The following is a 13,274-nucleotide window of genomic DNA, read 5'->3' on the forward strand; positions in this document are numbered from 1 at the left end:
ACTGGATGGGGTTAAGCCACAACCATTGTTATTATAAAAATAGCTGCTCTGATAATTATTTGTTGGGAGGCAAGTATTGTAGTAATGGAAAGAAACTGCTACCTTACCGACTAATCACATATCATAGAATCATAGAATCATTGAATGGTAGGGGTAGAGTCATAGAATGCAGAAGCAGATTCATCTAGATCAGGTCACATAGGAACACATCCAGGCAGGTCTTGAAGATCTCCAAGGAAGGAGACTCCACAACCCCTCTGGGCAGCCTGTGCCACTGCTCCCTCACCCTCACAGTGAAATAGTTTTTTTCTTATATTTAAGTGGAACTTTTTGTGTTCCAGCTTCATCCCATTACCCCTTGTCCTGTTGCTAGCTACTATAGAAAAAAAGGGATGCCCCAACCTCCTCACACCCACCCTTTAGATATTTATAAATGTTAATAAGATCTCCCCTCAGTCTCTTCCAGACTAAACAGCCCCAGTTCCTGCAGCCTTTCCTCATATGAAAGATCTTCCAGTCCCCTGATCATCTTGGTGGCCCTGCACTGGACTTTCTTCAGAAGTCCCCTGTCCCTCTTGAGCTGAGGAACCCAGAACTGGACACAGGACTCCAGATGAGGCCTCCCCAGGGCAGAGGAGAGGGGGAGAAGAACCTCCCTTGACCTGCTGGCCACACTCTTCTTGATGCAACCCAGGATGCCATTGCCCTTCTTGGCCACGAGGGCACATTGCTGGCTCATATTTAGTTTATTATCAATCAGGACTCCCAGGTCTCTCTCTGCAGAGCTGCTCTCCAGCAGGTCAACCCACAGTCTGAGCTGGTGCATGGGGCTGTTCCTCCCCAGATGCACGACTCTGCACTTGCCCTTGTTGAACCTCATGAGGTTCCTCTCTGCCCAACTCTCAAGCCGGTTGAGATCCCACTGAATGGCAGCACAGCTTTCTGGGGAATCAGCCAGTCCTCCCAGTTTGGTGTCATCAGCCAACTTGCTGAGGGTGCACTCTGTCTCCTCACAGAGGATGTTGATGAAGATGTTGAACAAGACTGGCCCCAGAATTGACCCCTGTGGAACTCCACTGGCCACAGGCCTCCAATTTGATTTTGTGCCATTGATCACCTCTGTCTAGGCTCTGTCATTCAGCCAGCTCTCGATCCACCTCACTGTCCATTCATCCAAGCCACACTTCCTGAACTTTCAGAAGAGGATGTTGTGGGAGACAGGGTCAAAAGTCTTGTTGAAGCCAAGGTAGATGACATCCACTGCTCTCCCCTCATCTAGCCAGCCGGTTATGCACTCATAGAGGGCTATAAGGTTGGTCATATGTTATAATGTATGTATAACAAAGTGTATGACAAAGAATAAGTGAAGATTCTGACAGGATGGTCATATGATACGATGGCTTTTTTGAAAAGAAGAGTAATCTTTTTTTTTTTTTACCCACCTATGTGGTATGGAGCCTTTGCACATAGACAAGCATAGAAAGCAGGCCTGGAAACATGTTTTCAGATTTGTCAAATACTAACCTATATGAATGGAAGCTCCAGAGAGAGGAGATAAAACATTTAAATTTTTGGTCTTGTGGCATTATGACTTAAGTGGCCTAGAAATTAAAACCTGTATTAAAACTTATACTAAGAGCCAGCATTGTTCACCAATTAAGGAAAGATACAAAAAGCAGCATTGTTAACCAATTAACGAAAGGTATAAAATCAAGATGGTAGAAGTGCCAATGAGAGCTGGCCAATCTTCACCACTTCCTTCAAACCCAGGATCAGTGTGTCCCAATGTGCAAGAAGGAGGAAAAGGAGGTAGGAGGACTCCATGGATGAGCAAGGATCTGCTGGGACAACTCAGGCAGAAAGCAGCCATCTATGAGAGGTGGAAACAGGGGCTGGCTTCTTGGGAAGAGTATAGGAACGTTGCCAGGGCATGCAGGGGTGCAGCTAGGAAGGCTAGAGTCCTTCTAGAATTAGATTTAGCCAGGGATGTTAAGGAGAGTAATAAGGCATTTTTCAAGTACATCAGCAGCAGAAGGATGGTGAGGGGAATGTGGGCCCGCTGCTAAACGCTGAGGGTGCCCTGGTGTCTGAGAATGTAGAGAAGGCCGAAGTACTGAATGCCTTCTTTGCTTCAGTCTTTATGGCCAAGGCTGTGAGTGCATAACCGGCTGGCTAGATGAGGGGAGAGCAGTGGATGTCATCTGCCTTGGCTTCAGCAAGGCTTTTGACCCTGTCTCCCATAACATCCTCTTCAGAAAGCTCAGGCAGTGTGGCTTGGATGAGTGGACAGTGAGGTGGATCAAGAGCCAACTGAATGACAGAGTCCAGAGGTGCAGGTGATCAATGGCACAAAATCAAGTTGGAGGCCTGTGGCCAGTGGAGTTCCACAGGGGTCAATTCTGGGGCCAGTCTTGTTCAACATCTTCATCAACGTCCTCTGTGAGGAGACAGAGGGTACCCTCAGCAAGTTGGCTGATGACACCAAAGTGGGAGGACTGGCTGATTCCCCAGAAGGCTGTGCTGCCATTCAGTGGAATCTCAACCAAGTTGAGAGTTGGGCAGAGAGGAACCTCATGAGGTTCAACAAGGACAAGTGCAGAGTCCTGCATCTGGGGAAGAACAACCCCATGCACCAGTTCAGGCTGTGGGTCGAACTGCTGAAGAGCAGCTCTGCAGAGAGAGACCTGGGAGTCCTGATTGATAATAAGCTAAATATGAGCCAGCAATGTGCCCTCATGGCCAAGAAGGGCAATGGCATCCTGGGTTGCATCAAGAAGACTGTGGCCAGCAAGTCAAGGGAGATTCTTCTCCCCCTCTCCTCTGCCCTGGGGAGGCCTCATCTGGAGTCCTGTGTCCAGTTCTGGGTTCCTCAGCTCAAGAGGGACAGGGGACTTCTGAAGAAAGTCCAGTACAGGGCCACCAAAATGATCGGGAGTATTGAACCTTATGAGGAAGGGCTGCAGGAACTGGGGCTGTTTAGTCTGGAGAAGAGGAGACTGAGGGGAGATCTTATTAACATTTATAAATATCTAAAGGGTGCGTGTCAGGAGGTTGGGGCATCCCTCTTTTCTATAGTATCTAGCAACAGGTCAAGGGGTAATGGGATGAATCTGGAACACAAGAAGTTCCACTTAAACATAAGAAAAAACTATTTCACTGTGAGGGTGATGGAGCAGTGGCACAGGCTGCCCAGAGGGGTTGTGGAGTCTCCTTCCTTGGAGGTCTTCAAGACCCGCCTGGACATGTTCCTATGCAACCTGATCTAGATTGACCTGCTTCTGCAGGGGGGTTGGAGTAGATGATCTCTAAAGTTCCCTTCCAACCACTACGATTCTATGATTCTATGAAGAAGGCTCATAGGTTGGATACAGCTGCTGCTGATATGTGAGGAATCCACAACACAGCAATTCTCTCCAAATACCATGGAGTGTGGAGCAGAGTGGAGGCTCTGTGGTCAGACTCTGTGACGATATATAGGAACAAGATGGTCCTCTAGAACTGATAAACAACACTTCTGGTACCCTGTCAGATCTTGACAATATACTGTCCTAGTGCAAACTTGGTTCATATTAATGTCATTTTAATACTGAAACACACCTCCATCCCAAAGGCTACCCACCTCCAAGGTGCTACCACTCCTTCTTGAGTCTGTGCCCTGAATTTTTTGTAAGCTATACCTTTAAATGTGAGGCTAGAGAATTTTTACACCAATTGTAATAAAGGTATTTATTACTAAAGTCACTCAAACTCTACCTTGAAGGTGAAAAAAGGTACAAAAGGGTTAAAGAAAAGCTGGGTACTGGTGGTAAGACACCATGATGAACAAGTCAGGGAAGGTCCCTTGCAAACTGTCTCTGACTCCCAGGATCAGTCGATGGACTGAGCTTCCCCACCTTGGGACATCTTGGGTGAGACTTAAACTGTGAGAAACTTGGAAATCTCTATAGAGAATGACTCTTTAAGTTTCTATAGCCAGGCTGCACTTTGTAACTTCATGCGCTGTATTGTTTATACATCTATTTTTTGCACATGCTTTCTTCGCAGACACTCACTATCACCAGCAATCCATAAGAACCTGTATATCTGTTGCATGAATAAAACAGCACTAAGTAGCCAGTTGTCACATTTTCTCACTGAATGTGACCTGACCCTGGACTGTGGCCGTGCTAGTTCGTGAACATGACTGGACTGAAGGTGCAGTCCACTATCAGTGAATCCAGAGTCATGATAGTTCACAGGAGGTGAACGTGCCTGGACTGGTCGTGGCAAATTGGGCATCACTCAGAATTTAAACCTTGTCGCATCTAACCTCCCACCTCAGTGAGGAGAGTTAGAATGTAAGGGGGTTTATCTTCTGCAAAACCACTCTCTCCCCTTTTAATGTGACAGGTATAACAAAAATTAATCTGTAATCTTAAAGAAACATCAGGCCAATTTCCCATCTTGTAAGCTAAACCCATACTATGAAAGAACATGTAATTTCAGAACAAGTGTGGATGATAATGTTAAAATTAACAATGTAAATTCTGCACTGATATGCACTATGTGTAACTTCAAAGAAGGTATAAGTGTTACATGGCTGATATATAAGAATTTAGTCCCCAGATTTAACAGAAAACTCTATCTATCCAAAAGGATTTCTAACAGATTTTACAATCTTTATAGCCTTCCTGGCACTGCCAAAGTCAGGAAATTAAGACAATATGAGAATATTGTTCTAACTCCAACACTGAAGGAAAAAACAATTCTGACAGAAAAGTCAGTTTTAGATTGGCTTTCACCATGTGGACAGACAAAGAGATGCCCCTGAACTCCTTCCTTCTCACACTGGAAACCTGGGGGAGAGGCTAGCTTTGTGATACAAATAGGTAGCTCATAGAATAGAGATGTGGCTATCAACAAGTTTCACACCATTTGGTAAGTCAACATGTGAAGACATTAGTATTCATTCACCATTAATCCCCTATCAGATAGTAGCTTTGGTTCATCATCAATCCGCTATCAGTCATTCTAAATTTGTGATTTGATGTTGGTGTATTTTTATGTTAAAGAAGAATCCCACTGAATCCAGTTGTGCCTGCAAGACACAAACACAAAGGATGCAGGATGCAGTAACCCTGGATGCCTTAAATCAGAGGCTCCATTTAGCTCCAGTGCCAAATTTACAGATTTTAGCTAAAGTCCCCACCTGACCTTCATATCAGCAGCCATTCAATTGATATCTTATTGCTAGAAAATACTCTGAAATATTGCCTACAGTTCTAAAAATTCATAAGTATACAAAAATACATATTCTCTAATGTAGCTTTGACTCCAGCACTCATGTTAGAAAACATGTTCATGTTCTAAAAAATACAATATTTTCATGGTAACTGAACAATGAAGCATATTCAGTTATACTTTTAGTCACGTCCAACACTTCACCCTAGTGAAAATTTTAAATCTCAAAGTGCATTTAGTAAGTTTAATTATTTTCTGGCAAGTAATTACTTTTACAAACATATCCAGAGCATAAGTATACCATAGGTCTTCAGTTCATTCTAATTATTTAACTTCAGTCTCAATTTTGTTCATAAACTAAACAAAACAGTATAATGGGGGTTTTGTGCTAACTACAAGTTAGCAAGTTTTATGCATAATTTAGGTCCATTTTCCAGCCATTACTTCTAGAAGCCTTGGGGATTGTCTAATTTTAAACTGCAGAAATATTCCTAGTCACAGAACTTCATGGATGAGATTTTCAGTAGTTCTAATCACTTTTACTAAAGTGGTCAACCTCAAAACATGCAAATCTGAAGATCTGATCCATGGAATAGGAACCTCACACCCTAAGTAAGCACGTGAGTGCTTGCTCTGAAGTTTAAACAGATCCAAAATAAATGTACTAGTCTACTGCACTCAGCTGCATTGAGTTATTCCCATCAAGTCTCAAATCAAGACTTCAGTAAGGCAGAGGAGGAGGAAATCTGAAAAGTGGCATTCTTCTTGGAACATTAATTAATTTTTAATTGAAGAAAAATAAGACTCTTTCTATAGCAAGATTTCATTAGATCCCGCCTTTTCAGTGGCAAAGTTGAGCTTCCAAGCCCTTAGGCACATTATTCTTTTTAGTTGTTCATTTCTTCTCTACTGTGCTGTTTGCAAGAAGTGAATAGTTTATTATAATTACTCTAAATAAAATACTATAGTTTTCTTTCCATAGGAGTTCCTCAAGAATTTGTGAGGCACAGATGCATTTGCCTAAAATGTTTAGAAAACAAGCCATGTGAGTAACAAAGCAAATGTGTCAAAAAAACCCAAAAAAACCCAAAAAAACCAAACCAAAACTGTAATAGTGGACATAATGTGTCAAAATGACAGGACTTTTAATGCTTGCTTATATTTATTACAGAGATTCTTAACAAATATGCAAATCCTTGATTCTTAGTGCAAAAGCTAAAATTAAGTTTTCCACTTCTTAGGAGGCCCCTAAAATTAGGAGACTGAGTTTACACCTATAAGTGAGCATCAGTGCCCTGGAGAGATTTTCCAAGACGTTGGACAGATCCAACCTTTTCCAGGATTTGAAGGATGTGACCCACAGACTGAAGCCTTCCTTCAGTTAAGCTGGCTGTGTAACAATATAGCCTTTACAATTCCCAAGAAGTTTTATAAGTCAGCATGAAGTCTTGCCGCAGAAAGAGTTCCTGTGTGACTCTAGGTGGTCCTGCTCTGGCAGGGGGTTGGACTAGATGATCTTTTGAGGTCCCTTCCAACTCTTAAGATTCTGTGATTCTGTGAGTTATGTTGTGATTCCCTGCTAAGCATAAATACCATGTGATTGGAATGAGACATTAATAAAAAGAATCCCTTATTATTTCTTGAAAACAGAACACCTGGCATCTGCTGATGGGACACTTGTAGTAGTTGTGCCTGTGTTTTTGATTCCTTCAGAGCTTACATGTATTCAGGTCTAACAACCCGGCTAAAAGGACTGCTCATATCCCTAAGAAGTAATGGACTCAAAGTTACACAACTAGGAGACAACAATTTTTTCACTCTACAAAAATGTATTAAATACCATGTGGAAAACTGCTCTTTACCATCCAGTTTCCATAATTGCCATCTCACGTTCTATTCTCACATGCATTTTATTTTGTTATCAAGGTCTTTGTTATTAATATAAGACTTAAACTCCCATACTGGGTAAAACAGAGCCAGCAGCAGTTAAAACCTACCAAGTCCTACTCTTCACACTTTTCTTATGTATTGCCAAGTCTGAGTTCGCAGCATCTCTTTTGAATGACATGTGAAGTAGATCATGAGTGCCATCCTTGGGGTGCTTTGATAAAAGTAATTGCAGTTCTCTGACTAAAATAATCTGGATAATCCAGTTTTAATTTAGCCTGTTAGCTTCCACTAGAGGAGTTCTCATTCACTTCATCCTGCCAGACTGTTTGTCTTTCTCCACTTTCCACAGTTACTGAATTGCCGTGGTAGATGAAATGCACTCTTCTCTTTGGGGAATTAAGCACACAGAGATATTTCAGTCATTATCTTGGTGGCCCTATTTATTCCCCTCACCTACATACTGAAAAAGAAGACTATATTAGCTTGAAAGCTGCCTCCTGTAAGCGAAAGCCTCACGGGTTTCTCCCTTTGCACATAGACGCCGTCCCGGCGTCTGCGAGGTTTGGGCAGTCGGGTGGGCGCTAGGGGCGGCAGAGGCAGTTCAGTGCCCCGCGCCGCTCCCCTCCCGTCGACCACGAGGTGTCGGTGTGGCCCCTCTGCTGCCGCCGCCTTTCCTGTAGCCAGCTCCCTTCGGGCTCCGGCGGATCCCGGTCCTGGGACTCAGTCTGCCCTATCAGGTCATTAGACCACGGACTGGCAAGCTCCTCGCTTCAGTTTTACTAACTGAACCCTCCGGCAGGGGGTTTCCCATCCGCTGCACAGGGCAAAGCACAGAAAAACCAGGAAAGCAAACCTGAGGCATTGAGCTGGCAGCCAAGGACATTGATCCTGCTCCTGCTGGAACTACTCTGGAGGTTTAAAATTATGTCAGTAATTGTTATTAAAATTGCCCAACTGACTGATAACAAACTAAACATGAGCCAGCAACGTGCCCTCGTGGCCAAGAAGGCCAATGGCAACCTGGGATGCATCAAGAAGAGTGTGGCCAGCAAGTCAAGGGAGGTTCTTTTCCCCCTCTCCCCTGCCCTGGTGAGGCCTCATCTGGAGTCCTGTGTCCAGTTCTGGGCTCCCCAGTTCAAGAGGGACAGGGAGCTGCTAGAGAGAGTCCATCACTGTGCCACCAAGATGATATGGGGACTAGAGCGTCTCTCAAGAGGAAAGGCTGAAGATCCTGGAGCTGTTTAGCCTGGAGAAAAGAAGGCTAATAGGGAACCTCATCAACATTTATAAGTACCTAAAGGTGGATATGAGAAGGATGGGACAATACTTTTTTTTCTGTAGTGTCCAGCAACAGGGCAAGGAATAACAGGTACAAGCTGGAACACAGGAAGTTCCACTTGAACATAAGGAAAATGTTCAAATGTCTTTCCTGTGCAGGTGAGGGAGCCCTGGCACAGAATACCAAGAGAGGTTGGGAGCCTCCTTCTCTGGAGGTTTCCAAATCCGCCTGGATTCATCTCTGATTGAGGTGAACCTGCTTTAGCAGGAGGTTGGACTGGATTGTCTCTAGAAATCTCTTCCAATCCCTACCATTCTATGATTCTGTGATTCTGTGACTGAAATGTGCTATATACATATCAAAAGCCCCTCAGTATTGCAGCATCGTGCCTATATTTAAATTTGAAAACCCAAAAATATATTTTAAATTGCTGAGATATTTGCATTTCAATGGTGTTTTCTTTTTCAACTTGATATATTCTCCATGTTAGCAACAAAGAGATGAGAAAGATGGTCCAATTCCAGAGTCCTGGAATTAGGGACCAAGGAGAGTGTAGGACAAGAGAGCTGAAAGAGGGTACAGGGCTGAATTACCAAAGTCCTTCCAATTCCTTGACCAATGAGTAGGAAAGGATCTTAAAACTTCCATAGAGCTTTATGTATGATGTGACTTTAAAGGGTATTCAAAACTTTTTGTGTGCTACTTAGGCCAGATGGACAGTTCCAAGTGTGCTTAACATAGACATTTGAAAGACTAACACAACTGTTTCTGGAAATAGATACAGCTGTCCCACACTGAGCTGCAATGAGCTGGTGGTTTCTATTTTCATTTAAAGTGTAGGCATAGGCAAGTTTACCTTTTTCCAGAGAAGATGGGCATAATTAAAATAAAATAAAATAAAATAAAGTAAAATAAAGTAAAATAAAGTAAAATAAAGTAAAATAAAATAATAATAGAATGTAGTATTCCTGCAGAGTACATTTATTAATGAACTGCAAAATTGAAGTAAAATAAGTCAGGCTATCATCACAAAATTCAGTAGGGACAGCAATAACTTTCAGCAATCTCTAAAACCATAGTATTGCAAGCAACCAGACATACTACTTCACTTCAGGGTGAATGTTTCTTCACAGAGTGAATCATTGGCCAGCAAAACAGAAAACAGCTGCCGAACAGATAATAGGCAATGCTCCATGTTATTTTTATCATTATTTTAGCAAGCCATACATTCAGAATTGCATTTTTAAATTATTTCTGGAGGACAGTTTGACAGGAGAACAGCCAATAAAGCAGCATAACTCTCCTTTCACACAATACTCAATTAAATGGTTGGCCATTAATGCAAGTTACCTTGAACCTTTGATCTGCCTTTGAAAATTTCCTTACCTTATGATGCAGTCTTCATGAGTCTACAATAAAATAGCAACCATAGAACTCTAATTATAGATACCTTTGGTAATCCTGCTCTGCTATTGACTCAAAACAGAAACTCACTTATGAAATTCAACTGCCTCTTTCTTGATGTGCCTACAGTTCATTAGCATAGGTCCCATATAAAGTGACTTCCATGGTAATGGAAGATGTAAGGACAAGAGGGAGACTAAGCTCTGAACAGTAGCAAAACAAGAAGGAATAAAAGCATCTTCCTTGATTATTTCTAGCGTTAGTGCAACTGAAGAAATTAAACATTTTTCTCTGAGAATTGCCATAATGCAATAATGCCATCATTACTTTCTAGAAAACCTACTGGAATGTGGAAATGCTTTTCACTGCACTCTCCTCTTAGGTCTTTTTAACCAAACTATTAACACTTTTAGGCATTATTTGCGCTGAGAACATAGAGTAGCAAGAAGATTACCCTACAGAGAATGTTTGAGGTCGTCAGGAGGTTGGGGCATCCCTTTTTCTCTAGTAGCTAGCAACAGGACAAGGGGTAATGGGATGAAGCTGGAACACAAAAAGTTCTGTTTAAATGTAAGTAAAAACTATTTTACTGTGAGGATGAGGGAGCCCTGTCACAGGCTGCCCAGGGAGAGTGTGGAATCTCCTTCCTTGAAGGTCTCCAAGACGCACCTGGATGTGTTCTTATGTGACCTGATCTAGGTGAACCTGCTTCTGCAGGGGGGTTGGACTAGATGATTTCTAAAGGCCCCTACCAACCCCTAACATTCTATGATTCTATCAGTCCTGCTCCCCAGACACAAGTGGTAGGTGGGATCATAGATTCAAGGTGTTAAACCTCAGAAGATGAGACTTATTGGGACACTGTGATAGCATTGAGGATTTGGAGTTGTCTTTACTGTTCTGCTGGGAAAACATAGCTCTGCCCTCTCCTGGAAACTGTACAACATGAGCTTTCTCTGTCCTTGCACTCTTGAGTGTGACACTCTCACATGCTGGAGAAGGCTCTGTCTGCTGTGTTTGCAGGTCACTAAGATTGCAGACTCAGCCCCTCAGGCACCCCGTCTTTGGGCAGGGATGGTTTATGGTTGCCTCCTCCCACTAATAACCCAGTTAACTGTGCCTGTATTTCACCTATGCACAACTTTGGCAACAACACCCAATACACTTGATAAGCTTTTAGTTTACCTAACCTGAAATCTGCTTTGTGCCTACTGTCAAGCTAAATAAATCCCTTCTTTCAGTAACTTTGTATTTCAAGCAGAAGAAGTACAGAGCTCATATCTGTCATGCATCCCTTGGAAAAACAGAATCATTAAACTTCCGTTTAAATCAAAGAATATTTCACATTATTTGTCTGTTCACTATTCGTAATGACAAATGGCACAACATTGCAACAATTGGCGATGCATTAACATTTTGCTTTTACCATTTCAGCATGAAAGCTGTGCATGTGCTAAAGCCACTCAAGACCCTAGCACTATAAATAGTGCTCTATTGTTGGCAGATAAAAGACGAAAAGTCTACTGGCACTGGAGCACAGCACACCCTGGAAAACATTACCCTCTGCCTATGCTAAAAGTGAAAGGCACCACCAACCACGAAACCAGTCTGCATCTAAGGCATACAACGAGGGAGAGCTTGCTCCAGCGTTGCAGCTTTCTCAAAGTGACAGGAGCAGCAGCTCATCTTCCTGCCTCAGCAATGGCAGAAGCTGTTATAAGACACTGGGTGGAAACCCCAATACGCTATCAGGAGCAATTTACTGTCCAAGAGCTGGAAGCACACAGACTGGACCACTCTTTATATGCTTTGCCGGGCCCTTCTGTACCTACACTGAGCAAGAGAAAGTGTGTTGTAGAAAGCACAGCTGGGACTGTGAAGAGTGGCAAGGATGAGGGAAGCACACACTTTCAGGTCTTGCTGGATGTTGTGCAGTTCCGCCCTGAAGATATCATTATTCAGACTTTCGAAGGCTGGCTCCTCATCAAAGCTCAGCACGGACCCAGGATGGATGAACATGGTTTTGTATCCAGAAGCTTTACCAGACAATATAAATTACCCAATGGAGTGGAAAACAAAGATTTGTCTGCACTTTTCTGCCATGATGGCATTTTGGTTGTTGAAATGAAGAACCCAATGGGAAAGAATTAGAACCTTGCCTGTAGTTTATTGGTGAGATAAAATAATTTATAATATAATAAAATAATATAATTCAAGGAACACTGTAGAGAGTAGTAAGCATGTGGCTGAATTTATGTTACAGGAAAGGAAAGTCTTTGTCTCTCTTTTTCAGTATGTTAAGTTTATTGTTTGATGTGAAATGTTAGACTGCTTGCCTCCAAATACATATGTGCTGGAAAGTCAGACTTTTTGAAGGTAGAAAATTTAGGCTACTCTAAATCTATTTGATAACATATTGAAAATAAAGCACATTTATGAGTTCAGCAGAAGGAGTTGTATTTCTAAGGAACCAGCATTTTTCTTACATAGCCATAATCATAAAGTTAAAGAAGCAATGGACAGGTTGTGAGTTGTACCAAAACATTTGTTTTGTAATTTTTGAGATTAAGTTCTTCTTCCTTTGACTCTGGAAAAGCACAGAAACTGAAAGATATTATCAAGAAAAAAAAACCCAGCTATTTCCACAGTTCAAGCTTGCATATATATATAAAAAAAACCTTGAGAGATTACCTTTTAGAAGTGTGTTGCATGAACTATATTGCATGTTCTGTGAGAAAAAAGAGTAAACCCTGATGTATTTGCTTGAAAACACAGTAAGCAGAAAGACTTTCTGTCAAAGACAAACTAACTTGAAAGAAAACAAAGACGTTTAGAAAATTGGTTTTGTTTAATATATTTTGCTACCTATCTGTGCTATTCCTTTTCTCTCTTCTTGTAACTGAAGAAAAGATATATTGCTTATAAATACTCAAAAGGATAAAATTCTTCCTTGTGAAGCCCTGGTAATAAAAAAGTGGCTTCTAACACAAATGGCTTTTCGTTTTACACACTTTAGATAGTCTTATTCAATCAGATTAATGTCTTGTTTTTCATGTCACTTCACAGTTCAGGCTGAGATCCCAGAACTGTGTCTTCAAGAGCAAATTTTTCTACCTACACATAGTCCCACTCTTCCTATACAAACACAGGCTCTACAGAAATCTAATTTTAACCACAGAGATTCCTTACTACGGGCACAGGTTTAATTTCTGTTGTAGAGTCTCTCATTTCATGACAGTGATAGAGACGAAGATGAAAAAAAAAAAGATATAGTATCTGGTCTTCTCAACATTAAAAAAAAAATAACACCATGAGTTTGTAAGTAAACATTTGTGGAGGTCTGCAGCTGCAATTCAAACAGTCTCCTTTTATGTGTATTGGAGATGTGTGTGAGTGCTGTGCTATGAATAGTAAAGGAATGTGGAATGGAAAGTGCCAAGTTAAATACAGACTCTTTATGATAGCCATCTGCTGTTTGGAC

The 13,274-nt window shown here is 41.9% G+C and overlaps 1 protein-coding gene across 1 annotated transcript; it reads left to right on the forward strand.

Annotated features, from left to right (window-relative positions):
- Nucleotides 1–11,433: 11,433 nt before the first annotated feature.
- On the forward strand, nt 11,434–11,944 carry HSPB3 (heat shock protein family B (small) member 3). The gene has a single exon (XM_010208619.2). It carries the CDS (start codon nt 11,495–11,497, stop codon nt 11,942–11,944), a length of 450 nt encoding a protein of 149 aa, XP_010206921.1. The 5' UTR covers nt 11,434–11,494.
- The last annotated feature ends 1,330 nt before the right edge of the window (nt 11,945–13,274 follow it).

Source organism: Colius striatus, chromosome Z, assembly GCF_028858725.1.
Source record: "Colius striatus isolate bColStr4 chromosome Z, bColStr4.1.hap1, whole genome shotgun sequence".
NCBI classification, from domain to species: domain Eukaryota; kingdom Metazoa; phylum Chordata; class Aves; order Coliiformes; family Coliidae; genus Colius; species Colius striatus.

Bases quoted from the DNA above. Each gene is read 5' to 3' on its own strand.
- HSPB3 (XM_010208619.2), top strand. From the start codon at position 11,495: ATGGCAGAAGCTGTTATAAGACACTGGGTGGAAACCCCAATACGCTAT.